The sequence below is a fragment of the Agelaius tricolor genome, unplaced genomic scaffold (assembly GCF_023055355.1).
Source record: "Agelaius tricolor isolate 1412-34295 unplaced genomic scaffold, bAgeTri1.0.p SCAF_1, whole genome shotgun sequence".
Lineage (NCBI taxonomy): Eukaryota > Metazoa > Chordata > Aves > Passeriformes > Icteridae > Agelaius > Agelaius tricolor.
The window spans coordinates 97,267,546-97,293,935 of NW_027269261.1; the positions used below are offsets into that span (position 1 = coordinate 97,267,546).

At 43.6% G+C, this 26,390-nt stretch overlaps 2 protein-coding genes and 1 long non-coding RNA gene across 6 annotated transcripts in view; 1 reads left to right on the plus strand and 2 right to left on the minus strand.

Moving 5' to 3' along the window:
* The window catches only part of LOC139598603 (uncharacterized), a 163,625-nt gene extending 158,040 nt beyond the window's left edge, over nt 1-5,585 (minus strand). Inside the window, exon 1 of the long non-coding RNA XR_011681956.1 lies at nt 5,058-5,585. This is a non-coding gene — a long non-coding RNA (uncharacterized lncRNA). The remainder of the gene's footprint in view (nt 1-5,057) is intronic.
* B3GAT2 (beta-1,3-glucuronyltransferase 2) lies at nt 3,917-23,629 on the plus strand. Its single transcript, XM_071445129.1, has 4 exons — nt 3,917-4,871; nt 15,866-16,010; nt 22,741-22,889; nt 23,078-23,629. Exons 1-4 carry the CDS (start codon nt 4,332-4,334, stop codon nt 23,162-23,164), a joined length of 921 nt encoding a protein of 306 aa, XP_071301230.1. The 5' UTR covers nt 3,917-4,331; the 3' UTR covers nt 23,165-23,629.
* The window catches only part of SMAP1 (small ArfGAP 1), a 93,246-nt gene continuing 90,485 nt past the window's right edge, over nt 23,630-26,390 (minus strand). For all 4 annotated transcript variants that reach the window (XM_071445113.1, XM_071445098.1, XM_071445106.1 and 1 more), the window contains one exon: nt 23,630-24,609. In XM_071445113.1, coding sequence (XP_071301214.1) covers nt 24,475-24,609 — 135 coding nt within the window. In that variant the 3' untranslated portion in view covers nt 23,630-24,474. The remainder of the gene's footprint in view (nt 24,610-26,390) is intronic.

Here is a 26,390-nt window from a genome sequence, read left to right on the forward strand (position 1 = left end):
GTTCTCATTTGAATCCCTGGATACACTGTGACTCCACTGAGATCAGGCTTGTGCACTTCAGTGTGTAGTGCACAGCGGATGTTCTCTGACACTCCTGTGGGATGCAGCCTCAATGCCCTTTTTTTTGGCTAATTACACATTTTGATTGACTGAGCAATGCCAAAAGGTGTAACTGCAAACATTAGAAACTACACTGCCCATATTTCATTCAGACAGGCAGGCTACTCTTTTGCCTGCTGTGATTTGAGTCACCTGGCATCTGGATTTACCCATCACAGGAGCCAGGTCGATGAGCCCCCTTTGCATGCCAGAACTAATTACCCACCTCCAGTCACCACCAGTCACTGCTTTTGAAAGGAAAATATCAAACAGCCCAAAGAAATGAACCATCCTTGGGTTTAATCTATTCAATTACAGCCACGTGAAATAGAAACTATTTCTCTCCGGTGTTTCATCCACTAGTTAAAAATAATTGCACATTTTTATATGTTTATCCAACTGATTTTGCTTCTGCTTCCCACGGGACTGCAATGGTTCTATCAGCTGCAGAATCTATGAAACAATAAATTTTAATAACTTTATTTCAAATGCTATCGTATAACTCAGACCAACTTTCCAATAACTGGGGGGGAAAAAACCAAACAACACAGTTTAAATGTACCTAGCTTTAGCAAATCCTGATGTTCAGAAACTGGGGAAATTCAAATGGAGCAAGCAATAGGCTTGGCCAGCTTGTCCCTTGCCAGGCATGCCCAGATGAGAGGCTGCATGGAGGTGCAGCAGAAGTCCCTACCCAGAGCTGCCCGGTGGGTGGGTGACCCTGACTCAGGAGGGGGAGAAAGGCAAAAAAATCTGAATTGTTTTAAGAATGATGGAACAGTACCTCTATTGCACAGCTAAGGCAACTCTCCTGCCACACCTACTCTTTTCTACAGACATTGGAAAGACTGAAAGCAATGAAGAAGGAAGGAGCCAGGGCACAACATTGCTGGCTAGCATTACACAACCCCTGTGACTGCATCCAGCCAGCAGCTGCTGTGTGCTCCTGTTTGGAACAGGAAGCCTCTGTGGGCCTGTGGGGAGCGTTCCTAGGGATGGGATTTCTTTAGTATGGGTGTGCATATGCACACTTGCACACACAGGCTGCTCTCTAGGACTGTGTTAAGCATTCTCCTGCCAGAGTCACACATCCTCTGCTGGTAAGAAGCACAAGAAACTGAAGTAGGTTTTTTTGAAAACAAATGAAAAATTGGATGCCAAGTCCTGACACATCTCTGAAAAAAATCTTTGGAGAATGGAGGCAGCAATCACAACACCATAATAGATGACCCAAACCATAAACTACTGCAAACAAACAATTCTGGAGCAGATCCTAAAGAGAAATGCCTGCCCACACACTCTGATAGTATCCAGAATATGCACTGTGCTGCATGCTATGTGTGAAACCATAGGAACAGCCTGAGTCACACAGTGATTGGTACCATCCATCACAAGTTAGAAACTCGTCCTTTGTTTCAGAGTTGCACCTGAGGCCTCAAATCAAATGTGACAATTTTTATAATAACCAGTACTAAGGTGTTCAGCTGAAAAAAGTATCTCTGTAGGCAGTTTGCCCCCACAAATGGAGTGGTAATTTGATTGGGGTCTTCCAGTTTCTAGAGGAAGAACATTCTGCCTTGCTTATCAAGAAACAGCAATTTAATAAGTAGCAGTTGGCTTGTATGTAGTGCCTTTGTTATCTTTTACCATTCCATCTGAAATAATCTGCACGTGAAGCTAACGGGAAAAGGCTGCTGCATTATTTGGTATCACACCTGATGCATCTGGCTCATGACCTCCGAGCCTGTTCTGTGGCACCTGAAAGTGTTACAATGGTTCTGAGGGGAAAATGAAATCGTTGTGATTTGTTATCAAATAACCACGTGTCTCATATTGCTGTTACAGCAGCCGTGGTAGGAGTAAAGGCAGCATTTGTTAGCAAGCACAGAGAAACAGAGTTGCCAGCTTTGAGGAATACAATTAAAGAGATGGAAGATCACAGTTCATCGGGATACCTCCCTGGTGCTCACTGTTTGTGCTCCTTCCCAAACTGCAGCAATTACGTTCAGCTATTCTTATTGCTGCTTTTCCTAAGGTCTTGCAGCCATAAACTATTAAGTATGCTCTATAGGCTCTGAATACTACACACAAGTTAACTAAAGATAGTATTTTTGGATGAAAGGTAATATAAAGGGAAAAACAGTACTTAAAAAATATTTTAATATGCTTGGATATAAAGAATGCCAGTTAAATACATTCATTTGTAACCCTTAGTTTCTAGGTTCTGTCCCAATAAGTTTTTAAGAATCCTGACATAGTATCATAGAGCATCTAGAAGGGCAAGCTTAGAATTAACTTCTCCAAGTGATTGCTGACTTGCAAATGATACCAAGCAATATCCTCTTGGTATGCTGCTTTGATACACATGTTTGCATTATTTGAACAAATTATCTCTGTAAATAGAATTGTACTGGAAATGAGAAAACAATGGTGTGCTCAGTCACTGGAAAGACACAGTTTAGGTGATCATCCTATGGATAAACATCACCAGCATAAACCAGGCAACTGTAATTTTGTGTCTGAGATGTTCTTGATCTGAATATATTGAACTATTTATGCTTGCTCCATTCCTCCATATTATTTCATTAATCACATAACAACCCCTCCACTCCTTCACCAAACATGCTAACTCTAATTATCTCTTTGCTACACAGATGTTTCTTCGTTCAGATGTTCAGTGCCAGGCCAGGTGTCACCCTCACTTTCTCATGAATTTCAGCTTACATTACATCAGATCGATGTCCTCTCTGTGTGTGTCCTTTTGAATAACAAATCGATTTGGGATAGATATGAATGATAGATAGAGTGTCCACGTTATCTACATTTGTTACACACATGCAAATGTGAAGGCTGAATACAAAACAGGAAAGAAAGCAGCGGTGTAAGCCCAGGGGGCTGGTGTGCAGGCATCCCCCATTTCTGCAAGCCATGCTATTCCTACCAAAAATCAAAGTATCAGTGACGAATCATTCTATTTCTTATCTCAAATAGCTCAGAAGCCAGGGAGAACATCAATCGGTCTCTACGTTTTAATCAGAGAATCGTGGAGAACTCAGTAATTTGCAAACTCTACTGCTGTGCTTCTGTGTTCTTATGCAGCATGAAGTTTTAAAAGCATAATTCAAGCTGTAAGGAAGTGTTTAGTTATGACAGCAGGGAGTGTTGAAAAATGCATCGGAAACTTCCCTGTGAGGAAGGGATTTGTGAGAGGTTTTAGATTGTGCACTTCATGTGTGTTGCAGCACCTGATGAATGCCTTTTCCTCAAAATAAAGGCAGGCAGATTATTACGAAATTCTGATATAGGTATGCTCTTTAAGAAGGAGCTCTCAATTCCGTGTGATCTCCGGGGAAGCTGCACGCCCGAACAACGCGGAGCTGCGGGCGGGAGGCGACACCGACTGCGGGGCACCGAGGGGAGCTGCGGCAAACCGCCGCCTTATTTACAACTTCTTACTTCGGCCGACGTAGGAAAAAAACCCAAAAACCAAACCGAAGCAGAGACGAAGCGAGCGGCTCCCCGGCCCTCCGAGGGGTAAGTGCTCGGGCACGGACCCGTCCGCCCACCCTGCCCTGCCCGTCGGCCGGCCGGCGCTGGCCCGGGGAAGGCGTCCCGGCCGCCGGCCGAAGTTGTCGCCCGCCGCGGAGAGAGGCAGGACCCCGTGGCCACCCCAGCTCCCGTCCCCGTGGACGCCGAGCGCGGAGCTCCCCGAGCCGCCGCTCCCTGCCCGCGGCCGGCAGCCGGAGCGGGGCGGGGCGGGCGCCCCCGCCCGCGGGGACCCTCCCTCCCGCCTCCCCGCCCGCCCTCCCTCCCTCCCCTCCACGCCCCCGCGCACCGCCAGAGCCGCCCGGGGAAGCGGAGGAGAAGGAGCGGCTCCCCAGAGCCCCCGCCGAGCCCCTGTCCGGCGATGCCGAGGGCGAAGCGGGAGGAGGAAGAGGAGGAAGAGGACGGGCTGCCGCTGGAATAGAGGAGCGGCGGGAGCGGGGCCGGCAGCCGTCCCGCGGGGCTGCCGCAGGCACCGCGGGGCTCCCGACCCGACCCGCCCCGCCGGCGGCCCCCGCGCCCGCGGGAGGGAAGGAAGGAGGGAGGGAGGGAGGGAGCGCCTGCCCCCCGCCCCGGCCGCCGCCGCCGCCGCCCGGCGCCCCGCGGAGCAGAGCGGTGGGGCAGCCCCGCCGCGCCCGTCTATGGGGCGGCGCTGAGCGGCGGCGCGGCGGGAGGGCGCCGGGGGCAGCATGAAGTCCCTGCTCTTCAGCCGCTTCCTCCTGCTGCTGCCCTGGGTGCTCATCGTCATCATCGTGCTGGACATCGACAGCAGCCGGGCGCCGCTGCCCGCGCTGTCCCCCCGCGGCGGGGCCGAGGGCGGTAGCGGCGGGGCGCGGCCGCCCGCCCCGCGGCGGCGGCCCGAGGCCGCGCTGCCCACCATCTATGCCATCACGCCCACCTACAGCCGCCCGGTGCAGAAGGCCGAGCTCACCCGCCTGGCCAACACCTTCCGGCAGGTGTCGCGGCTCCACTGGATCCTGGTGGAGGACGCGGCGGCGCGCAGCGAGCTGGTGACCCGCTTCGTGGCGGGCGCCGGGCTGCCCTGCACGCACCTGCACGTCCCCACGCCGCGCCGCTACAAGCGCCCGGGGCTGCCCCGCGCCACCGAGCAGCGCAACGCCGGCCTGGCCTGGCTGCGGCAGCGGCACCAGCACCTGCCGCCCCCGCAGCCCGGGGTGCTCTTCTTCGCCGACGACGACAACACCTACAGCCTGGAGCTGTTCCAGGAGGTGCGTGCGGGACGGGGGGGCGCGCTCGGCCGCCACGCTCCGTCGCGCCCCGCAGCCGCCCGCCGCGTCCCCATCCCCGCTCCCCGCCGCTCCCGCCTCCCCTCTGGCTCCTGCCGTTCCCCCTCCCCAGGCTCCCGCGCCGGCTGCTCCCCATCCCCGCTTTGCGGCGGACTCGGTGTCCCTTACCCAAAAACTCCGCGCACGGGGGAGTCGAGCCCGCCCGGAGACCTTGCGGTGCCCGTCCCTCACCCGGACTCCCCGGGGCTGCCTCTGAGTGACCACCGCGCTCTTGGTTAAGTTTCTTGTACCTCCTCTCCATAATCCCCCAACTTTTTGCTGCTGTTTTCTCACTTTGCTGCCGAGCGAGGCAAGTTTAAGGTTTATATAAGGGATCCTGTGTGTTTTGTCAGAACTGTGTTGAAAAGTGCTCCTTGGTTTGTTATTTTCAGGTTGCATCCCTCTCCCTGTAGGGCAAACTCGCATCAGGAGTCGCCATCCTTCCCAGTTTTTTCCTTGGCGCTAATGAATTAAGCCAGAGCAGGCTTCTTCACTGGAGTTGCCTTTCTGAAGCCTTTCGCTCTTAAAAGCAGCAAATCGCTTGTGTAACGACTGAACGCCCTTTCAGGAGTCTCTTTTGTGAAGAGACCTGGTTTTGTCTTCATTGCCTCCCTTTGCTGAAGGGCTTTGTTTCGTTTTGGTGGGAACTGGCAAGCGCTCGGGGCAGAGGAGATCCAGCTTTCTTTCTGGGCTCCCCCGGCAGGAAGGAGGGGTTTAAGAAGTGGACATAGAAGAGTAGAAGAAAGATCATGTACATCTTCTGTGACAGCCGGGAGAGTAACCTTGGCAGGGAAATGAGGGAGAGAAGCAGCAAAGTTGGCAGCAGAGGACTTGAGGCGTGCTGTGTCTGTGTGTCCTGCCGGTGGACAGGGCTGTCGTTCGAGTGCGCACCCCTCCCCTGCCGCTGGCTGCGAGCTGTGCCCCGAGTTAAAGTGAACGTGATACACAGAAATGGGAAGCACATGCAACTCCTTAGGGAAAGCTGGTTTAGAAATGCTTGCGTTCGTTTGTGTTTAGGTTCACAGCGCATCCCTTTCCATTTCCAGTGTGTGGGCAGGTGCAGGCTCCCCATTCAGCAGGGATGCCCTACTTCTTTTGCCCACTTGGCTTTCAGCATTGAAGCTGCTAATTTAAGGACCTTTGCCTCGAGGCTAAACCTTTGCTGCAATTGATTTTTTAAAAATTCTCATAGCTGTGCTCAGTGCATTATAATGCAGAGTAATTTCACATTCCCCTCTTTGATGTTATGGGAGTGCTCACGTGTATTTGTAGAAATAGGGTTAATTTGACTGCATCTTAGGGAGTCTGTTAACAGAAACAGAAAATACACTTCGGCACAATGAGAAATGTGGGACAAAAGATATTTGGCAAATATCTACTGTTTGGGTTTTTTTGTTGTTGAGTAGCAACGTTAGGGAGAAGCTGAAGGAACAGTATTAGCTGGCGTTTCTCTTGAGTGCTCCACAGCTATTGCAAAGGAGTCTGGTCACATTTATTCTTTCAAAATGTCTGTCATTATTCTACTAATTGCTGTGAATCATGAAACAGAAAGGTACAAATTACCTCTCTAATTAGCTAGGAAATGCAGGAAAATGAAGGGATAAAGCTGCCTGAAGGGTTAACCTTGAGAACTGCAAGCACAACAGGCAACCTGTGTTTCCTCTTGCTAACAAGGATTGTAACCTCCAGCAAGAACCTCTGCAACCCTAAGGCTTCCCTTTCCCCTGCCTTGAGCTGCTGGGAAAGAGCTGTTTGTCCTGAGCCTTGTGTTCACAGGCAGGCACACATGCATGAATGAGTTTTCCCTGAGAAATGGGGAGCTGGGAACGCTCAGTTACAGGAGCTTTGGCTTCAGTTGCCGCTGTGGGTTGCTGTGGCTGTTTTTGGGGTCACTGAGGAGCTGTTGGCACTGACACGGGGAATGCCTTCCCGACCTGGCAGAGTCCATTGGCAGGTCTTGCCAACGGGAGGCGCCTCTACCCTTTACGTGTGGGAGGTTGCATTTAGAGTGAGCCCGGAGCCTGATTTTGCAGTCGAGGCACTGCTAGAGGGCTGGTTGCTTCTTGACTCGATAAAAGAAAATCTAAGTATTCATGGATTCTGGCTTGACAGCTCTGTGGTAAATCCTGATGTGCCCTTCAGGAGTTGATTGATTTATGAACGTAAATTATACTTGTCTTCTCCAAGCATGAAGAGAACAGCTTCAGAATGCATTGTTTGCAGATGAAGTCTGGTAGTAATTCCTGTTATGAAAATGGTGGTAACTATACCTGAGAGGGAGTTTTTTTTCAGTTTGTTTCCCTGCCAGGAACAATTCTCCAGACCAGCAGTTGCTTTCCCTAAGGAGGTCTGATAAACTGTAGTCTGCTCACTAAGAGGGAGAAGTTTAAATGTAGGATGAGACAGGAGCTGTGAGCTCTCATCCAAGCAGCATCCTGTGAGCTGTGTGACTTTCAGCATGTCACACAGGGGTGTGCAGGCCCCCAGTGCCAGCAGCACTGTGTGCAGGCAGGTGTGTGCAGTGTGCATCTGGTGCTTTATGGGACACAGGTCTGTCCTTTTGTGATGGATTGCTGCTGGGTCAAAGCTGGCTCCAGGGGCAGCAGTGGGGCCTCAGGGAGATGAGAAGCAAGGCTGGATAGGACTGTAAAGGAGAGGAACATTTGTGTTAGGGAAATGTTTTGCTCAGAGGTCAAACAACAGGACTGCGGAGCAGAAGGCGAGCAAGGGAACTACACGTCCTCAGGGATTGGGTTTGAGGAAGCTCCTTTGCTGTGGGTTTCCCTGGTGTCCCTACAGGAGATAGAGCCTTTTAACAAAGCAAGATCAGCAAAAGCTTTCCTGTGAGCTATAGTGTATAAACCATGAGGCCATGATCAAACAGGAGCATGCTTTGACATGGAATGCCATGGGATACTTCCGAGAGCTTTTGATGAAGAAATTCTAATCTCTGTCCAAAGTACTTCTGCCTGGTGCTTATAGCAATGAGTACTTTATATTTGATGTGGAGTGAGCTGGGCCCAGTAGACCTAGGCTAAGTGTATTTCATGGAAATCAGGAAAAAATCCCAGCTTACAGTAGTCTGGAAAATGTCACCTTCTGTAGTAAATCTGGAGCCCTTGGCTGCTGTTTATAATTATCTTTTTTCCTAAGACCTATGATGGCATGTGGGTGGACAGGTCAGTTTTTGACTGGTGAAACCATGTCCTCAAAGTCGAACTGGGCAGGGTCTAAACAGTTTTAGTTGTCCTTTCTAGAATAAGGTGGAGAGCCTGGTTTGTCTTTCTGCTGCTACAGCATTGGCTCAGTTAGCATTTTGTTAGGAAAGGTTCACCTTCCATGGAAAGGCTGCAGGGAAGGAACCAACCTGTTCAATGATTGTGAGATTCTTTAGAGTACTAAAAAGGATGCAGCAATGATGAAGAAATATTTCCAGGAGTAGAGGTGTGGCTTGTAAGTTATTCCCAACTCTTTCTGCTTGAGAGTGTAGATGTGGTCAGGTGAAAAATCATGCTTTTACTTTAATGCCTGTGGTTCTGGTATATTGTATTTTGTCATTTATTGTTTTGGGATTGAAACCTCAGAAATAATTTGTGTATTTTCTGTTCATTTGGAGGTGTCCTTGTGCATCTCTCCTTCAAAAACAAGTCTGCTTTCTGAAAATACCTGTTCAGTTAAAAGTCAGCCTGCATTCTTAAAAAAGCCACTGAGAGGCCTGAAATTCCAACTGTTATATTTAAGATGTTTTACAAATGTTTCTGCATGACTCACCATAGCTTCTATTTTTTACCACACGCTGTTCGTTTTGGAGTGATTCTTATAGTTTCTAGTGCATTTGTGCTTCATCTTATTCCTGAATGCAAGTTATTGTAATATTGTGACTGATGCCTAGCAACTGCTGATTTCACATTTTAAACTTCCAGAGGGAAAAAACCTTGGATAATACTGGCATTCCACCCTCACAGAGAGGTTTTAAAAACAGGATTAGCCCAAGCACTGGGAAGTGAAGATAGACAGCTAAGTTCCACTATCCCTAACTCTTCACAGAATTCCTGTGTTTCTGTGTCTCAGGCATTCTCTCTGCTCTTTCCATATGTTGAGTAGCTGGCCAAAGGCCATCACTTCCATGGTCCATGTTTGGAGATGTGTGCAAATTGGAGGAATTAGTGTTGGAGATCCACTCTGCTGTTGATTGTGCAGACTGCCCTGAATCCTTTGCAGGTGAGGGGTGAGCAGCATGAGGAGTACAAGAAGAGGAGTAAAAGTCTTCAGTATCTGTCTGAAAGTGAGCTTGCTGCATTCAAAAACACACTGAGCTTTAGAGATTCCTGTCTAGGTTATTTCTGACACTTCTGTTTGTGTTTTGTTCAGACACCTAAACGGAGATATATTTGAAATTAAAATGCTCATATCTAAAACCACGGTCCCCCTCCCTGCCACCCCCAGGTTTCTGGTCATCAATGCCAGAATTCCTTGGCAATGTCTGCTGGATACTTAGAGCGTGCAAGTGTGGCACATTCCACTGTCTTGTCTGAGTGCAAGGAGAGGATTTGCAGACTGGGGCTCCTTAGAGGAAGCCACACTCTAAGGTGTGATGTGGATACAGCCTTGCAGTATGGAATTCAGAGTAGATCACAGCACTAATTGTTATTTCCAAGGGGTAAAGAAAGCCAACCCAAACCTCGGCAGCTTTGCAGTTAGTCCTATTGCCCACTGAGCTGTGGGCCAGAATTCAATTTGCTGCAGCTGTTCCTGCACAAGAGTGCCCTGAATATGATGGTGGAGTTGAAGCTGGAAAGCAGGTATGAGAGGACAGAGCTCATCCTGCTCTCCCTAAGCTGAGTTAATCTTTGCAGGTAGCTCAGGATTCAAAGAGCCACAGAGTCAGACTGAAAGAATCTTCTTGTGTCCCTGTCCTTCCCTCTCAAAAGGTGTGTATGAAGGTGGCAGATATTCTAATGGCTTTTAACAGCCATTTCAGTAGCCTAAAAAAAGAATTCTTTGTTATTAAAAATAGAACAGAAATACTTGCAGGCATTGCATGTCACACGGGCTTCAGTTTTCCTGTGATCATCTTTATAAAATATTTTGAGGGGAACTCAAAAATGCATTATAGAAGAGGTAAATTTAAATTTAAAAATAAATTTACTATTTATTCCAGCTTTGACTAGGGAAGGGTTAGTGTTCCTTCAATAACACTTGCATAAGTGTCCTAATTTTAATACACTGTATTAAGCTAACTTATGTGTATTTTTAAATAGATATATTTGTGCAAAAGATTTAAAAGTAGTATAAGTGAATCTCTTTACCTTTGAAAACATGAAAATCTTTTGTTGTATCTCTTGGAGCTGGTTGGAAAAATGAGATTTTTTTAAATAGTCTTAAAAATAACATTCAGTAGTCTAGACAGAATTAAATATTAGCTGGCAGTCATTAGTTATTTTCTTCAGAATAAAAAGTGATCCAAATATGAGTTAGCACTGCATTAAATACCTTTCTAGTATATAAATGATTTAGGAGTACATGACAGATTTTAAATGCACACTGACATTTTTCTTCCACCTAGACATGTAATACCTATGCTAAAGAGGTTGGATTAGAAAAGGCTGGCAGAGAATGAAATAGCTTAAAAACGAGAGGAAACAGTGACCAAAAAGAGAAAAAAAAAAGGCTATTTGAAACAGGTTTTTGCTTGGTTACCAAGTAGTCTCTGTTTCTGCACTGGCAGCAGCAGTTTTACCTGTGAAACTGATACTGTTGCTGGGAAATTAATTACATGGGGTCAGCAGCTCTTCAGAGGTACAGTGAACACAACCCAGTAGAATGATAGGGAGTAGAATGAGGCAACCAGTAAATAGAAGGGCCCAGAAGTAAAATGAGTAGCAAATGTTTTGGAAGTTGGCCCAGTCCACAGAAATTGGCTGCAAACTGCTTTAGTTAAATTTGGTACAGTTTTCTTCTGCAGGGAAGCAATATTGACATTTGTGCCCAAGGATGCTGGTATAATTTAGAAACATTAGTCATGTACCTTATATATAAAATGTTGCTGGAGAAAAGGGTGAATTAAGCTATCCTCCCTCTGCAATGTAGATTGTGTACAGATCAGCAGAGGATGTTTAAAGCAGATGCTTGGAAAGAAAGCTTTCTAGCAGGGAGGATGGTGAAGCAGATCACCTGTGAGAGCTGCAGAGGGGGCTACATCAAGGAATTAAATTTTTTTATTTGTAGATCCCTTCTGCAAGCATTCCCATGGAGAACACCCTTCACAGTCAAATTTGCCAACAACAAACTTGCCTTTTGAAGTTCCTAACCCCTAAGCATCCCAGTCCCTGAACACAAAAGCCACTGGCACAGGTTTTCTATGCCTTGGTGCCTCCTTTGAAATGATGGTAAGTGGGGGCAGGAGCTCTGTCCAAAGCCCCAATAAACAGGCACAGCATCAGGCTGAGCTGTCTGGCTGAGCCATAGGGCTCTTACATAAGTTTAGTTGAAGCAGAATTTGTCTTTAAATGGCCTATGAGTGATGCAGAGAACTGTGTGAGAACTGACAGGGAACCTGGCTGTGCTTCTGCTTTCACCCAGGAATTGTTGTAGCGAAGGAGCTCTAGAGCCTGTCTTTGGTAGTAATAAATCAGAATTTGGCACAGAAATCTGCTGGAGTATCACTGGGATGGGCAGGGGTGTGGGGTAGGATGGTGAGCATGGATGTGAACCTGTAGCCTGACCAGGAGAGATCACAAATCACACAGGGGTCGAAATGACAGGGGGAAAAAAGTTTACGAGGTGTGGCAGCAGGTTTGCCCTTGCAGAGGGCTGTGAATCCCAAACAGAAACACATTGACATCATGCTGCAAAACAGCAGGATGGTTGTTCCAGTCTGGAAGCATTTTCACTGTAGGAAGTACAGCCATGTTTCCTTTTCTCTGTCATTTACCTTCATTCCCCTTGGGCTTTTATATTTTGTTACTGGCTTGGTACCTTCCCTATCCATCAGTCCAGTGCATCCCATTACGCAGCTTTTCTTGATTGACTAATGAGATGCTAAATTTAGCAATGCTTTTATCACTGCCTTTTATTGCTCAGCTCAATTTCCTGCATTTCTCTTGCTATTCTTCAGTGATTACTCTGTTGTTACTGTATTTACTGCTGTATGCCCATCACCTCACTGGCATTTCTTTGGTCAGTTGTTACTCATCTCTCCGGTCATTTCCTTGCCCACTTCTTCCCAGTTCTCCTCCCCCTCCTACTTCATTCAGGTTTGCTCTACCATCTTCCCCATCCAGTACATCACTCTCCTCCTATGCCCAAGACCCCCTTTCAAAAAGTGAACAGAGGACAAAAAAGCACTTCTCCCCTGAGAGAGCTGTCCAAGTGGGGCAGGATGAATCCTGCCAGTGGGCTCCTCTCTGCTCGTCAGCTACACAAGTCTAACTAGGACAGAGCAGCTGCTTGACTTGCAGAGAGTGAAGTGTAAGAAAGATGAATACCATTCCTGTAAGCTACCAGGACTTTCAATGCTGAGTGTTAACACAGCTTGTGCTACTGCTGTCATTACAATGACAGATAGAACAGTCATTTAGGAAGCTGTAAGTCCTAGGATTTTTGGCAGTTGTTTAACCCACGGCACTGAAGTTATTCAGATTTAATATGTTTTTGAATCACTTTTTTGTGTCCTGATGATTAGCAGCATAAAATTCCAGGTGCAAGCTGGCCTTTTAATCCAAATAATAGCTTTTTCCCCATCATACATAAATACAGCCTTCACATATCAGTATGTTAACTGCAGTAATGCTATTCTCAGAAGATTAAACGAAATATTCCTACTTTCATCTGCCTAGCATATCCCAAGGCTGTGAGGTATTTCAGAATTAGCATAAATACTGGTCTAGATGTGCTCTTTCAGCTTTTACTTAAAGGAATTGCTGTATTCTTGACACCTGCTTATTTTATTCCTCAAGAACGTAACCTGTAAGAATAAAGTCACCCAAGGACAGAAGTAGGAGCTCTGTAAGGGGTGACTTGCATCTGACATGTGGTGGCTTTACTGACATAACTCATAGACACTGAGATTGACCCAAGATTATTAGTTTAAAACTTGTTGGGTCATTTCATGCTGGTTTTATGAGGTCAGTGAGATACTCTTCATTGACAAGGTTTTCCAAAACACTGTGTATCATGGAGTATTAATGTAAATCCATCTGGTTCTGCCAGCATAGATGCTTAGGCCACTATTGACCCAGTTCAGAAGTCCTGTGTAACCTGGCTCATTTTGCAGTACAGCTGCCCAAACTTTTACTGTGCCCACAGGCAGGGCAGGGGTGCACTGTGCTCTGGCCACTCTCCTGCAGTCAGAGAATGCCTGCCCTTGTCTTGTGGCATTCTGAGTTTAGGTACAGACAGTTGGCACAGGATAGCCAAATTACTGCAATTCTGAACACTAATAATTTGTTCAGGTATCCACACCCTCCAGGAGGTGTTAATGGCACCATGTGTGTTTATCCTGTGGTATTTACTGGTGTAGCACAGTTGGGTGAATGGTGCTGTGTAGACATGCCCAACAAGATGATTCTCTGTGTCCATGTCTGGTATGTTTGGATGTTAATATAAATGTGCTGTTAGCAAAACAAGCAAAAGAGATGTGCCATTAAAACCAGGGCTAAAAGATCTTCATGAGTTGAAGTTTTGGTTGATGTCCATACCCAAATAGTTAATTGCTAACTTTGCATTTCCTACACAGAGGAGTGGGAGAGATTGGAAAGTTAAACATAAGCAGGGAGAACAGTTGCAGGTAAATACATTTATCAATAACCTTAGAAAGATTCATGGCAGCCTCTCACTGGCAATTAACCAGGCAATGCCTTGGAGACAATCCTTACCAGAATTCCCTATGTTGCCAGCTGAATACATACCCTGCTCTTATGCACTATGGGCTGCTGCCACTGAGTAAGGTGTTCTAGCTTGCTGCAACAGTTCTTAGGGTGAAAGAGAGGAATTTTGGATAAACAAATCTGAAGATAAACATATAATTGGAGGGAGAGAAGGTGCATGTCTCTCTTCTGTGTGTGCTTACATTTTTGTGGATTTTTAAAGATGTATTTTACACTTTATGTGAAAGTTCTAAGAATCTGCTAATGTTTTTAGCTTAGAAATGTGAACCATGCTGACGTGATGTCTTTGTTTTTTTCTGGTGTGACTCCTGTGAGTTTTGATGATATGCATGATAAATCTTTCACCTTGGCAGAGAGAGAGGGAAGTGTTTAATATTTAACCAAGGTTGTCTTTTACTTCAGCATCCATCGATAGGGGACTGCAGTTACAGATATGTAAAAATGTGTTTGTTTTTGCTGAGAAGAGTGCTTGGAAGGAAAAAGGGATAACCTTTCCCAAAGGAGTAAGTTTCAATTACAACAAAAGATGAGACTGTTTTTAGAATAGATCAAATTAAGCCCACATTACACTGCAATAGTTTAATACTTGTTTCAATAGAACCACATTTAGAGCACAGTGTTAAAACAGTGGCTTTTGAACCAGCGTGGTTAAGTTGTGCAAGTCGCCATGTCGGTGCCCTCGCTTGCTCGAGCTCTCACGCCAGACAGTCTGATTTTCCCACAGGGAGCAGTGTGTCAGGGTTTGTGCCATATTATCTCCTGTTTGCTGGAGAAAATGGACCACTGAACCAGTTACCTGAAGTCACTGAATCAGACTCATAATCTTTACTGTTAGAAAAGACCTCCAAGATCGAGTCCAGCCTTTGCCTGAATACCCCATCAATTAAACCATAGCACTGTGTCATATCCAGTTTATTGAACACTTCCAGGGATGGTCACTTCATCACTTCTCTGGGCAGCCCATTCCAATGCCTGACAACCCTTTCAGTAAAGAATTTTTTGCTGATGCCAATCTGAACCTTCTCTTGCACAGCCTGAGGCTCTTTCCTAATGTTACCTGGGAGCAGAGGCTGACCCCCACCTGGCTCCACCCTGCTTTCAGACAGTTGTGGAGTGATAAGGTCCCCCTGAGCCTGCTTTCCTCCAGGCTAAGCACCCCCAGCTCCCTCAGCTGCTCCTTCTAGGACTCACTTTCTACACCCTTCCCCAGTTTTGCTGCCCTTCTCTGGACATGCCCCAGCACTTTAATGCCCTTCTTGAAGTGACTCCCAGTCATGGACACTTCTTGCTACAGTCAGTTTTTCATACCTATGGCTTCTTCTATGCAAGATAAGGATCACACTTCCAGTTTTGCATTTAGTTAATTTACATCACTAGGAAAAACTGCTGCTGGTGGTAATAAGCATCCTGCCTGGCTTGCTTTTTGTCTTTTTCAGAAATTTAGCAGAGCTTTTAAAGGGAAAATACAGAAGTTAAAAAAACCTTAGCAATCTTTTTTCATGAATCCTTAATAGATCTGAGCTGCATCTCAGGTCTGCTGCAGTAGGAAATAGTTGTGTGTCATCATTTCCTCTATTCAATGCATTTTTAACAAGTCCCAAACTAATTGTACTTGTCCTAGTGAAGTGTGTATTAATCATTATTATTATATTTTCTCTCACTGGGTATTATTATTATATTTTCTACAGTATCTCCGCTATCTATAGACATAAGCCCACTGCCAGAATGCTGCAGTCTTGCAGATAAAAAATATCTACTACGCCTTTGAAAACCCAAACAAACAAGAACAAAACCCCCTGTTTTTTCACAGCTTTAAAAACTCTTGGTGTAAAAGATATCATGAATAGGGTATTTAAAGTAGAATTGAGATGCCTATGGACTACAGAGCTAGAGATTTCCCAGAAAATGGGGGGGCACACGCAGCTCTTGGGCCGCAGTGTGTAAGCCAGAATTGCCTTTGAATTCCCAGTGGTGCTGAGTGCTGTGGGTGTGCAGAGCCCTGGCAGGGGCGCCGTGGGGCGGGCAGTGATGCTGTGCTGCCTCTTGCAGATGCGGACGACGCGCAAGGTGTCCGTGTGGCCCGTGGGGCTGGTGGGCGGCCGGCGCTACGAGCGCCCCGTGGTGGAGAACGGCAAAGTGGTCGGCTGGTACACGGGCTGGAGAGCTGACAGGCCCTTTGCCATCGACATGGCAGGTGAGGCTCGCTCACGGTACGTCAATGCTTCCGTTTCGCAATTTAAGCAGCTTCTTAAACTTCTGAAGTGCTGGCAGAGTGTGCAGCCCTTTGGCACTAACTATCCTGGAAGTCTAAGCTTGTATATCTTGTCTAATTAATTTGCTGCTTGGTGGTATCTGAACTTACTTTAATTTGTTTTTATTTTTATGTGGCAACTTGGCTTTTATGTTGTATAAATTGTCTGTCTGAAACAAGTTAATTGTATATTAATTCTTCCTAGCGATTCTTGCAAGGAGTCCCTGCCTGTCATTTTGTCATCAATCTAAACCAGGCAGCATAAATGCAGACCTTCTTAGACCTCATATTGTAAAATGCTACTTTATTCATGTTGCATTGGTTATTTGGAATGACAGTGATAACTGTAGATGGATATAGTTTGAAACACTGGGCTTAGGGGAAAAATCACTGACAGCTGTTGCCTGGTAGAAGAAGGCAGAAAAGCTTCAAAATGAATCTAATCAATCTTCTGCAGTGAAGTTTGCACACCACACAGCTCTGTCTTGCTGACAGTCCATGCTTAGACTATCTTTTGTATACACTCACAACTGCCACATGAATCACCACAGGTCACAGGTCCAATTTCTGATACAACAGAAGCTAGTTTCCCAGCAAATGATATGGTATTTGCACTTAGACATCTTCTGTACTCAGGAGGGAAAAGTAGGAATACAAGGGTGTGGAGAGATAGAATGTAAGAGAATAGTGCAGAAGGTAATCTCACACCTGAGGAGTTGCAGCTGTACTGACCACCAAAGATTAGGAACAGGCCTGCCCTTACTAGGCCACAGCTGTGTCCAGCAATGATGAGTGCTATAGAAGAGTGGGTTAGATGGGTGAGAAGAGACATGGAGGTTGTTGGTTGTGCTGTGAAGAGAGCTGGAGTTTGTTGACTGCTATGAGGGAGTCAGTGCTGCAAGGAGATGCCCATGAGAAATCACTGAGAAGGTACTGGAGAGTCACACTAAGGTGACAACACAAGGGCAAGAATAGGGTACAAATAGCCACTTTTTTTTATCCTGATACCCAATGTTTTGAGAGAGGGAAAAGGACAGTGTACAGTTCTTTCTCATCTTAACAGAGAAATGTTGTATTAATTGAAATTATTGATAAAAAATATGTACAGTACTTACAGGCCAACTGGCCAACTGGTTAAAAAGAGTAAAAAAAGTAAATAAAGCAGCACTAATGGTTCTTATCACCTCAAAGACAAAAAGGTTATCAGGTGAATTTTTCTGCACTGTAGAGGCATTTCAATTCAATAGTATGACCTGGCATAAAAATAAGTATTTGGGTGTTCACATAAAGGCATTCCTGAGGGGCGAAGCAGGTACTCAATGCCCAAAACCATGCAGTGTGTCAGGGGCTGCAGCTGTGCAGTTGAACAGTCCCTGTGGATTTACAGATACACATTGATACTGGACTCCAGAAGGGATTACTGATGGCATTATAAAGTGAGAGCATGGTCCATAATTCATCAGCTGCAGGCAGAAAGCCATTACAAAACATCAGCCAAGGGACTCTAACCCAGACATGAAGATATACATGGGAAGTTCTTAAGCTGTTTACCTTGCAGATGCTGGCTAAATCACTGGCATGAGGGAAAAGCAGGTCCATTAGGAGCATTCCCTGCTTGTGTTTTAACCAAAGTCATGTAAGGGAGGGTCACAGAGACAAAAAAACCCCAAAACTTTCAGAGTACAGGAAATTAATGCACAACCACAAATAAAGAGTTATTATTTTGCATGAGAACTTTTATTAGTCTTCAAAAATACTGAAGGAATTGAATTTCATTTTTAATTTCAGCAAGGAGAGAAATGGATGCAGTTTAGACTGCTAAAAAATGATGTGAATTTGCATCTGCATTCCCCTGAAGAATAGTGTCAGGGCATAAACAGAACAGAACTGCAAATCCAGAACTCCATAGGTGTCTGAGCAGGTGCAGGCTACAGGATGTGTGTCAACATGCAGTTTCCTACCCTTGCCCTTCTCTCCTGACTTCCCAGCACACGTCCAGGGACTTGCTACCAAGCCTAAGTCCATGCTTAGTCAGTTCCTAGCATTTTTCCATATACAAGGAACCTTGGTTATACCCAATGCTGCACATAAGGAAGATCAAGGATCTCTGTTAAAAATACTGCCATGCAAACAAGATGGTGCATACAGTAATACTGATATGGAGATGTATCCGCTGTCTACAGTTAATGTTCTGTGCTTGTGCCCCAGTGCACTGGTAAGGAGGCTCAATTTGGTTTAGTGAACCATCTTTCACAGTGATTTATACAAGAATTTGATCATGAGGCTGGGTATGAACAGTGATGGCTTAAAAGGTTTGGGATCACCAATTTAACTTGTGGCTGTTCAGAGGAAGCACATCCTTGACTTTAAGCACATAAAATTCTTATTCCAGACAGCAAAATACAAGGCCAAATTCAGGTCCTGCTGATTTCATTGGGCTCATTCAGTGACCCTAGCTGGCCAACCTCCCCAGATTCTTTGAAACACACTTGCTCATGGCAATCACATTAGGTCAGTTCATTAAACATTGGTTATTTATTTTGAGAAATTTGTGGCTGATACTGCTGTTCTCCAATGCTAAACTGGATTCAGAAAGCAAAGTACCCATTTCCTGTGTTGCTTCTTACCTGGCAACCAACACACCATAGAAATTAGATCTGGTATTTCCAAAGTTCTGCTTCAGTTTTTAATCAAGGGGGATTCTAGAGTTTGACACAGACTTGCTTACCTTGGGGAAGAAAAGTGAGAGAGAAGGTGGAAAGCAAAAACTGTGTTATTTAGTATGGATCTGAATTCAAGTCTTCTATATTAAATGTTGTTTTATTTCTGGCCTGTTCCTTACTGCCAGAATTTTGGATCACTCAAGAAAAATGTTAGATTGTGATTTTCCTAATGTGAAAGCTGATCAAGAAGGCAGATGCTTGCTTTGCATTAGCATTCCAGGAGCTACTTCAGTCATAGAGATTAGTATGTGACTGTAAATCACTGGGCCAGCAGATTTTGGACTTTGGGTTCCAGAGCTCATCCACTGTGCCCTAGGCACCTTTGCTAGGGCCTGAGCAACCACCTTTTTTTATTGTATTTTATTAATATTTTGCGGTAGTCATAAGATCTTCAGTACATCTCAAGTTGCTTAGGGTTCCCTGAGCAAAATGCCAGTGTATTCATGGCACTGCAAAACATGGCATATTTTGATTGAATCTGAAAGAGCCACTGCTGGAAGTCACAAACAAAAAAGTTTTAAGTGGTATGGCAGCCAGCACTCAAAACCCCCCACCAAAACCAAACCAAAACACCAACCTCCCCTCCCATCCAAGGATAAATACTGTTTTAAACATTGAGCTTATAATCAAGTGCCTCTTTCATGGTGAATTAATCAGCAGATGCCTTTGATCCTAACTACAAAACCTCCTGGTTAGACATCTCTGCCTTACTGCAAGCCAAAAAGTACACCACAGGGAGAACAGAACTTGAAAGCCACAGAGCCCAAGCCAAAGGTGGGACCTTCATCTATGTGGAAACCAGCACATCTGTTCCAACATCAGCACTGAGCATTAGCATTTATACACTCCAGAAATGATAAACACTCAAGTTTCTCGCTTGCCTTCAGCTACTGTCCTACCTAGAACATCCAGGAAGCAATGGCATGACCCATGGCAACAAAATCTTTAAACCCTGGCTCAAGTTTAATTTGAATGATGAAGAAAAATAGTTCTGCCTTTTAACAGAAGCCATTGGTCTAATACAAGTCAAGGTGTGAATTAACAGAAACAGCTTACATTGAAAGAAGAACAGATGTAATATCTGCTGTCTCCCAGGTATCTTGTCCTCCAACAAATTAATTCCTATCTAGGTGGCTCTTCAGCCAATTAGATTTAATTTATAACCTTGCATTAAACACCAAAAACCCCCGAAACACCTCTTCACACTCCAGCTATGAAATTGTCTTGTGGCATTTCATGTGAAGTTAAGCCCAGTATGACCTTGTAGGAATAATGACTAAGTAAAATAACTGTATGCATGTAAGCACTGTTCAGTTATGCTACACTGGAGACAGTAATCCCAGATAAATCCCGTTAAGTGACAGAATTCAAAACAACAGTGTCTTTTCATCTATTAGCACAGGATCATTATCTACTGAGAGAAATAATTAGTGTCAGTCTGGTCAAAACTTGAGTTGTCTCTTCTATTTCTGATACCAAAATGACACATCTGATAAAGTCAACTTAAAGTTGTCACCAGAAAGTGGTTTGCTCTCAAATCCATCTCACAAAATGTCTTACATGTGAAAATAAAGCTGTTATAAAGCAGAGCTGAAGAACTAGAGAGCCAAGAAATAAGTCTCCTTGGATTATTTTACCTCCTAGAGTTGCTGCATTATTGGATTCTTTTAACAGGGCATGGGCCCTGACCAAGGAAACAAACCTTAGGCCAGTCAGTGCACAGTAGCCCACATCCTTGCCACCTGCAACACTCAGTTTATAATTTAACTTTTATTTGATGGCACCAATATTTTTCACAGCACCCTCAAAATGACAATTTGCAATAGCATGGTAGCAAGGGCATGTGTCACATGCAGGGGCCATGGCCCACTTGAAGATCTGTATGTAGGAAAAATCCACCCTCAGAACTCAATGCAATTTTCTCAGCAGAGGAGCAAGCCCAGCAACAAGAGAAATTGATGTATGGATAAGTATAGGCTATGGGTCCTGGGACACTGGCCCCACTGACACTGTAAAGATAAACAGCAGAAAATCTGCATCTCTTCTGCTTAGAGTGAGATTATTTCTGTGCACTAAAATCTAGGACGCTAATTTTGGTGTTTACTTCATTTTCTTCTTTATGCATGGGTAGCTTGAATCTTATATTTAAAAAGAAAGAGCAGCTCACACAGCTGATCAGGGTTCAAAAATGCCTTCCCATTATCTTTTTTTTTTTGAGACCAAAATTATTAAAGGCTAGTTGCATCCAAAATTTATTGTATGTTTTATGTGAGGAAAAAAGGCCAACAAAACCTAACCAAACCCACTAAACTGAAGCAGACTGTTTTGTTCATCAGTACTAAGTCTCTGGTCCCCTTTCAAAGTGCAGCAAGTACATACTGTCTGTACCTGAGGGAGTTTAAACTCTCACCCTCAGCTCTTCCCAACGATTACATTTGGCTACCAAGAGCACTGGGATAGAGCCCACCTTGTGCTCCATAGTGGCCAGGCTACAAGGAGTGAAAAGCAAGACTGCCCTGCAGGGTGTGGATCCATGCAGACCCTGTCCATGCAGACACCTATTCTCTACCCCAGGCAGGACAGGATGTATAAAGCTACATCAAAGATATAGTGTATAAGTGTCTTCTGTGTCCATCAGTGAACTGGGACCTGTTTACATCCAATCCATAGACTTCATCAGGGTCCAAATCCTTACTGAAAACAAAACAAACTTCCTGATGTCTCCTTTTGCTTCCTACAAGCAAGACCATGATAAAGTGGTTTCAGTGTGCCTTTCTTTACATGATGATGTAGTAATTACTTCCTTAAATTTTCTTCTTCAAAAGGCTCCCATAAAAGTCACAGATACTTTCAAGGAAAACACAGTAGCAAGACATTTCTATTAAAAGAGGGTCAGAATTACATTAAGTTATAGAAAGTTATATTTTAAACTCCTAAAATTTTAATAGTGGCTTTAGAATTAAATGTTCTTGGAGCTTTCCAGAACTGATGTCAAAAGTGTTACTATTTGTGTCATAAAGGGACAGCTAGAACCACTCTGAAATGATGAAGAAAGGATTTCTTTGGTAGGCTTGGCAATCAGACAAAAGCAGTTAGTTACAAATGTAATTTTTCTTTACAAATCTATCAGTTGAGTTTTTTAGTCATAGTTAAAGAAGCATACATATGACTGAGCATTGCTGAAGGAAAATGGGAGAGTTCTATAAAATAATGGTAAATTAGAGATTCATGGGAGCTTCTTCAGAGAGGGTGAGTTTGTTCAAAGCAGTGATTTCTCAGTTTGCAGTCTCCCTTCAAGGAACCTGGTGCATGTTAGTAGAGAAAAGCACTGCAGAGAGGTGTATACACTGAATAAATCCTTTGAGCCATGCTGTGCCATGCTGAGACCTGCTGAGACTGCCTGGCAGACCCCTGGTGCTGAAAGTCATTCTCAACGCAGAGCATTAGTATGACTTGTCTTTCCTCAGCAAGGCTGTTAAAAATCTACAGGCTAAAGCTATCTAAATATCACAGTTGTAACATGTTTTAACCTTTTTTCCTGACTCTCACCTTGAAGTGTAGAATGGTTTGTACAGTATAAATTTCATACATTTTATTTTACTTATAATTGAGTTTTATTTCTTAATTAAAAGTAGAAAGGAAGAATAACCCAAGATTTTAGCAATACCTGACTTTTCAGGCAAGAAAGCATATATTACGTACATGATGGGAAAATAAGATTTACATGTTGAAAATATGGTGCAATTAAAAATAATCTGATCATATCTTAAGGGTAAACCAAAACAAAACAATATAATGTAGGATGTACAAACCTACCAAATATTATCTATCCACATAATCAAATTTACACATTTTTAAAAAGAACATGGGAGATTTCTAGGCATAACTGCACAAAAATGTAAGGCCTAAAGGTTTTTCTCAACCTTTTTCCCTGTCTCCCTCTCTCCAAGGATTTGCTGTGAGTCTTCAAGTGATCCTGTCGCATCCCAAAGCCGTATTCAAGCGTCGTGGTTCTCAACCAGGAATGCAAGAATCTGATTTTCTGAAACAGATAACAACAGTGGAGGAACTGGAGCCAAAAGCAAATAACTGCACAAAGGTACTGATTGCCACACTTTGTGAAAAGCTTTGGTGTCATCTCTGCAGATGACTTTACTGACACGCATGGTAGTTTGTACTTTGTGAAAAGCTTCCATCTCTGCAGATGACTTTACTGACACACATGGTAGTTTGTGAAAAGCTTCCATCTCTGCAGATGACTTTACTGACACACATGGTGTTTTCCAGGTTCTTGTATGGCACACCCGAACAGAGAAAGTGAATCTAGCTAACGAGCCAAAGTACCACCTGGACACAGTGAACATTGAGGTATGACGGGGGGACAGTCCCAGGGCAAGAGCAGGACCATGGACGCACCAGCGCGTGCTCCGCTTCGGACAGCTAACGTCATCTGCTGCTGCCTGAGACCTGACAGACTTCTGTGGAAACAAAAGGAAGCTTTCAGAGACTCTAATAAGCAAATCAAGTGGGTGTGCTTTGTTCTAACTTGTCTGCATGCATTTCTGAACTCTCAGCTTAATAAACTGACACTTACCTTTGTTTTAACGCTGTTTCCACATACATAAACATGGCTGCAATGGAGTATTTTCAAAATCATTATTTATGTATATACTTTTTGTATTTATCCAGCTTAATGGTGTAATTATAAACTGATTTTAACTCACAAACTGTCGGTCTAAATATCTGTATAAATGGATCCTCCAAACTGAACACGTTTTACTTCATTAAAAGTAGCAGTCAAACAGGTCATACAATAATGAAATAAAAACCCCACAATCATTTACGGATTTATCCTTTTAATATAGGGAAATAACATTTTATCATTACGAGGCACCATAAAATGTAAACACAATCACTGTCATAAACCTGGATCTCTCTGCAAGACAAAATATATCTGTTCACACTGAGTTACCTTGAATGCATATTGTGCTGTCAGTTCTCTTTTAACACTGTGCGCCTGCCTCCTGAGCCAGGTCAGAGACTTTACCACAGGAAACTCAAATGCATCAAATGCTCATCTTTAGAAGAATAAACTATTGATTTGTAGAACTACAGTAACATCCAGGTTTATCTTTCTTTCAATAACCACATTCCCTGTTATGCACACCATAACAACATCACAGTGAAATGTATGATGAAACAAAATTTGTTTGATACACTAGAAAACATTGCTCAGTGATACATTTACATTCTATTTATATATGATTAAACATTTGTTCATACAGTACCTTCTACAGGATTACTGGGTAATTTTGGGGGGATGGGGTTCATATTTTTGGATATTACTAACATGATAGCTACATCCCTTATATGCAAACATTTGATCTAGAATTTTGAGGGAAAAAAATCAGTATGTGGTTAAGCAGCTTCTTAATATGGTCTATGAAATCATATGCATTGTATGAAAATGCTTCCAATGATGTATAAATATATTTGATCTGCTTTCACTACATCAAATTTAAATCAATATAGACCACAACACGGTCAGTCAGTTATAACCTTAATCTGAACAGCTGGGGAAAAAGAAAAAGAATATATATGTACATGGAAGGAACAGCAAAAGTAAATGTATTTGAACAAGGAATGTTAGGTGGCTGTTCTGGGAAAGATTTCTATTGCAACTTTCATTTCCACAGTTGTGTGCTGAGAGTCTGGCCAGAGGAGCTTCCAGTCCATCCTGCGGCTGTGTTGGGGGGCTGGCCAAAGCCCATCACGTTGCTGGAACTGCTGAGGTTCATTCCAGCCATTTGCTGATTCATCTGCAAAGCACACACACACACACAGGAGCCTGGTTAGCAGTGGCACTGAAACACAGCATGCTGCTAGTCAAAAGAGTCCTGCCTCCAACTAGCCACCCAGTTACAAGGACATTTCCCTAAAAATATTTCTCATTAAATAAAAATATTAACTCTATCTAAGTTTCTAAGCTTTTTCTCATACTATCAGCTTTTCTGGAGCCCTTCAACCACCAACATACATCAGCTGATGGGCTGCAGCACTTGGTGTATGTGTCACATGAGAATTGACAGCATGTGAAGAAGGTGGCCAGTGTGGCTGGTTGGTAAAAGTTTGCTTTCACAGTTTCAAAGCTAACAAACAAAATTGTAGTTAACTGCAGTAAAGAAACAGCAAAGCCAGTAATACAGTCTTGTGTGCACTTGCAGTTCCAGATTTATTTTTCTTCTAGCAACATTTCTTTGGAGATTTCATAATCTTGACTACATCAGTTTTTACAGAAATTGTCCATTTAGCTGACAATCAACAAAGAATGAGGTGGATTTATAAACTTGAGTATTATCCAACCATCCTTGCTAAAGAATCTACTCAAGACACTGTAATTCCTTAAAAAACAAATAAAATAATCCACATGAAAATAAATTCACATGAATTTAACATCTAGTTAAAGATGGGAAAGAATTAAAAATTCAGCACATTCACTTCAGAGCTGCGCAAAACCATTTGTAGTCTTTACAAATATCTAGTCACTGTAATTTTAAATGCTCAATGTCAAAATGAGTTTAGGACCAAAAGAGCATTTGGAGCAATTAACAATCAGAGCCAATGAATAGAGATGTTGGATAAGTAACATTTGATTCAAACGAAAGGCAGCACTAGGTAAAAGAGTTTATTTAAACATGAGCAAACAATACCAGGTTGCAAAATGAAACTGAAACACTGATGAAAAATTCAAGTAAATTGCAAACTAGTATTTCAGCATAAAATTAAGTTCTGTATGCTTTCACACAGAACTGTGTATCTGCAGAAAACAAGACACCACTGAACCTGGAAATGTAAAAAAGGCTGAAAAAAACATGCTTTACCCAGTGGTTCTTCTGGAGTTAGGATTCTTAAGCAGCAGACTATATAACACATGTTATCTGGTAAAGCAAGCTCTCCCCATTTCAACTAGTGAAAGTTTAGATCAGAGTTCTGCAGACTGTGGAATGTCATCATACTGACAACATCTGATGTGCAAGGGGTACGGGAACATGTGAAGAACTTGTTCAAGGAGCCAAGTTTTAACATGTAATTGATAAGAGGCAAGACTTTAATTTCAAAGCTGATAGAGGTCTTTTTAAAGCTAGCTACCTATGAAAAGACTGCCACAAGTATATCCACAGATATTTTTGATCTAACATTTTGAAATTCTCACCTTTAAGAATTACTTTTCAAAGCAGAATGACAGCCTGTATTTTCAAACAGGGGCTTTTTTATCCATGTAGGCAATGCTGTTTACCTTCATAATGTTCACACCGTAAAATGGAGCAGAACAGTAAAAATTCATATCATCCAATTTAAGTCAGTCACTAAGGTTCTCTTCCTGCATTACTAAGTAAGCAGCATGGAATTATTATATTGTTATCATAATACAAACAATAGTATAAAAAATAGGTGCTATCATCCATGCTGAACTCCAAGGGAATAATTTAAGTCCGATCCCTCTGCTTCACCCTGCCCCAATAAACACTCAAATACTTGATTTCAAGATGTTTCCCTGGAAAATGTGCAAATACAGTACTACATGTACATTAACCCTCTA